Source organism: Pleuronectes platessa, chromosome 16 (assembly GCF_947347685.1).
Source record: "Pleuronectes platessa chromosome 16, fPlePla1.1, whole genome shotgun sequence".
Classification (NCBI taxonomy): domain Eukaryota; kingdom Metazoa; phylum Chordata; class Actinopteri; order Pleuronectiformes; family Pleuronectidae; genus Pleuronectes; species Pleuronectes platessa.
In genome coordinates this window covers 19097709-19101415 of record NC_070641.1, presented here as the reverse complement: position 1 = coordinate 19101415, position 3707 = coordinate 19097709, and the positions used below count along the sequence as shown (strand labels likewise).

Below are 3707 nucleotides of genomic sequence, written 5' to 3'. Positions count from 1 at the left end.
ATTTAAAGAAGGTGCCAGTTGAGGACTTGTGAGGCGTCTATTTCTCAAACTAGAGACTCTAATATACTTGTCTTCTTCCTGAATTGTGCACCGGGGCCTCCCACTTCTCTTTTCTCTGTTTCTGAAAAATGTAATATTATTTTCATTGAAAAAAACAGTGCTTTTCTTTGAAAAATATGGAAATTTCGAAGTGACCCAAACTTTTGAACGGTAGTGTATAAATATATATATATATATATATTTATATATATATATATATATATGGATGTAATTTTGTGTTTTATATTCATATATCAAACTGAAATTTTTTAAAATATTTTTATAAATTATTTTGTAACTAACATCAGAATATAATGAAGAAAAAGTTAAAACGAGTGAATTAAGAAATGAGATCAAATCCCTTCAGTTGATCGATACAGTTTCATCATTGTGAGGAAGAGTCAATGCAAATCATGAGCTCCTCCATCTGTATTAATCTCCTTTCAACCTGATGACAAACCAAACCACCAACCAGACGTTCAACAAACGACCATGATGACTTTAACTAAATGTCTCACATTTCTGCTGCTGTCAGCCATTTCTGGTGAATTCCAAACCTCTGCTCTCTTCCTTTTTGTCGTCCAGGCTCATGTTCGGCTCTGTTCTATAACCAAACTGATTTTCTCCTCAGGTGTTTGCAGTCAGACTCTGACTGAATCTGAACCGGTGGTGAAGCGGCCCGGAGAATCCCACAAACTGACGTGTACATATGCAGGGATATCTGATGACTCTGCTGATATCAGCTGGATCAGACAAGCTGAAGGAAAAGGCCTGGAGTGGGTTGCCTTCATTTCTGCTCCGTCAGGCAGCTCTAAATATTATTCAGCATCTGTCAAGAATCGCTTCACAATTTCCAGAAACAACGACATGGACCAGGTGTATCTGCACATGAGCAGCCTGACGACTGAAGACTCTACTGTTTATTAGTGTGCTCGAGAGCCACAGTAACACATGAAGCCACAGAGCTGTACACAAAGCATTGCATCTGTCACTGTGTCACTCATTGAGTGATTAAATATCCTCCTCCTCCAACATTGAAAATCGTTGAAGCCCCCCCCACCCCATGTCGTAAGCTACAATAAAAGGTATCAATATCTAAAAATAACTCCAATTAAAATTTTAAACATATAAAAAAAACATTGAATATATTTTGTATTTATGAATTAAATACTGCTTCTTAAACTAAGGTCATGATTTTACAGTTCTATTCAACAATGTGATCTGAAGAAAAGATGGTTGCTGAGTAAATATCACAAAATAAAGACAAATAAAAAAAGGAAACTGAACTCTGAGACTTTTCTTTGACTTAATCAGATTGAGAGATATGTGTAAACCATGGCTTTCTACATAAATGACAGTTGGCGTTAGATTTTAAATTAAAAATATATAGCTGAGTGGTTATAGGGCTCTCACAACATGACCACAAATATATATCCACTGCTTTCCTCCAGTTCCTGTATATGTCGTCATTGTCTCTAACAAGGAAAGAATAGAAAATACAAATAAATTAACAAACGTGTTAAAATTGACTAAATAATGATCTCAAAATACATCATATCTTATAGTAAGCGGAGGTGATTCCCTCTCATGTTTTCACAGAGCTGATCTCATAACACTGAGCAGCCTATTCTATTCTTTTACCCCCAGTGACACCATCACTGATGATTCGTATATTTGATTCTATGCAAACTCAGAGACCTTCCTTGTTACTCAACTATAAAAACTTCCCATCAGACTGACAGGGGAGTTAACGGCACGTCAGATTCACCATTAACCATGTTTCCTGTAGCTGTGCTGCTGCTGTTGGCAGCTGGATCATGTGAGTCTCCCTGGATTTGTCATAGAGTCACCACTTTTTCTTTTGCAGGACAACTTAATGATTTATGACAAAACATTCTTCTTTTAACAGATGTGAAGTGTGAAACTCTGACGCAGCCAGCCTCTGTGACTGTGCAGCCAGGTCAACCTCTGACCATCAGATGCCAGGTCTCTTATTCTGTTAGCAGCGGCTACCCTACAGCTTGGATCAGACAGCCTGCAGGAAAAGGACTGGAGTGGATTGGAAGAAGTGGTGGTGGATACAGCACATACTATAAAGATTCACTAAAAAACAAGTTCAGTATTGAATTAGACACTTCCAGCAACACAGTGAGTCTAAAGGGACAGAACGTGCAGCCTGGAGACACTGCTGTGTATTACTGTGCCAGAGACACACTATGATACAAACCATCAGCCGACCTGAACCAAAACCCCTCAGTGCCTGAACACTAGTTACATGAAGCCACCAGAGGAGGAGCCCAAAGACTACTGGTGTTTTCAGACCAGTTCACTGTTACTATAAAGAGGAATCAGTCCATTTCATGAAGGTTTTATAACTGCAGGAACTCTTTTCATCACTTCACTCATTCCTTTAGCATAACATGTCAAGAAATCACCCACCTTGCTCAAAAGCAGAAGAATCTCCACGACTTAAAACAAAGAATGTTACAGAACTTGATCAAATCATGTAAACAAGCTTTATCCATCCATTTATCCCCTTTCTGCACACACTTATGTTCTATTATATAAGCTTTGGCATCTTGATGTGAAACGTTTTACAATGTAAGAGGATAAACGCTACATTCTAATGACAAGAAAAGTTCCTTGTTATGTGATGAAAGTTGCTACAGCGACATAAAAAATATATTTTTAAAACAATAACATGTTCAAGTCTTAATGATACAGCTGTTTTTCTGGCGTGGCAGCTAAAGACTTCAATGCATTCAGACACATGCTAGAGAGTCATGTATTGAAATGTTGCAGGAGTGATTCCTAATAGTTACAGATAATTCAACAGTTAATGAGGAAAAGTTAGTTCAGCCTCCAACATTGTTCTAAACGGTCAGTCTCCTGCTGAATTCTACCTCACTCATTAAAAAGACCCAGAGATAATTAAACTCCTTCATTTGGTGTAGAATCTCCGTCCCAATCCAAATAATTAATGTGCCGTTTCTAGCAGAGAACCATGGCCTCAGAGTTAAAGGTTCTGACCGTCATCCCAGCTGCAATCCATCCCAGAACACATGCAGGTCACAATCTGATGAAGCGAACAGAACCATATCATCTGCAAATAGCAATGAGGAAGTTCTGAGTCCCCAAAACTTGACACAGTCCTCCCCCTGGCTGCATCTGAAACTCATGTGAATCACAAACAGGGCTGGTGAAGAGAGACCTTGGCCTGTAGGTCAATGCTCAGTTTGAGTTCCTCCCCAGGACACAGTCGACACAATTATCACTTCATATTATACAAGGACGTGATTGCTTGTAGCAATGGCCCGAGAATCTGTATTCCCATTGATAATGGGATCATTGCATTTCTGAAAATTCACAACAATAAATATGTGCCTTAAGTGTTAGCTGTAAAAGCAAAGCTAACGGATTAATCAGCCTTACAATGTGATTTCAATGTGTTAAACTTGAGTAAATAATGAGATCAAAAACCCATCAAAATGTATAGTAAGCAGAGGTGATTCCCTGTCATGTTTTCCAGAGCTGATCTAATAACACTGAGCAGCTTGTTCTATTCTATTACCCCCAGAGACACCATCACTGATGATTCGTATATTTGATTCTATGCAAACTCAGAGACCTTCCATGTTACTCAACTATAAAAACTTCCCAACAGACTG

General features: G+C 38.5%; 2 gene segments (V, D, J or C); both read left to right on the top strand.

The window, feature by feature from the left end:
- The first annotated feature begins 438 nt into the window (after positions 1-438).
- Positions 439-1131, top strand: LOC128459175 (immunoglobulin heavy variable 3-48-like). The segment is given in 2 exon segments: positions 439-583; positions 671-1131. Coding segments are annotated over 2 exon segments (348 nt in total).
- A 671-nt stretch (positions 1132-1802) lies between these two features.
- On the top strand, positions 1803-3222 carry LOC128459117 (immunoglobulin heavy variable 4-38-2-like). The segment is given in 3 exon segments: positions 1803-1858; positions 1949-2246; positions 2994-3222. Coding segments are annotated over 3 exon segments (570 nt in total).
- Positions 3223-3707: the final 485 nt, after the last annotated feature.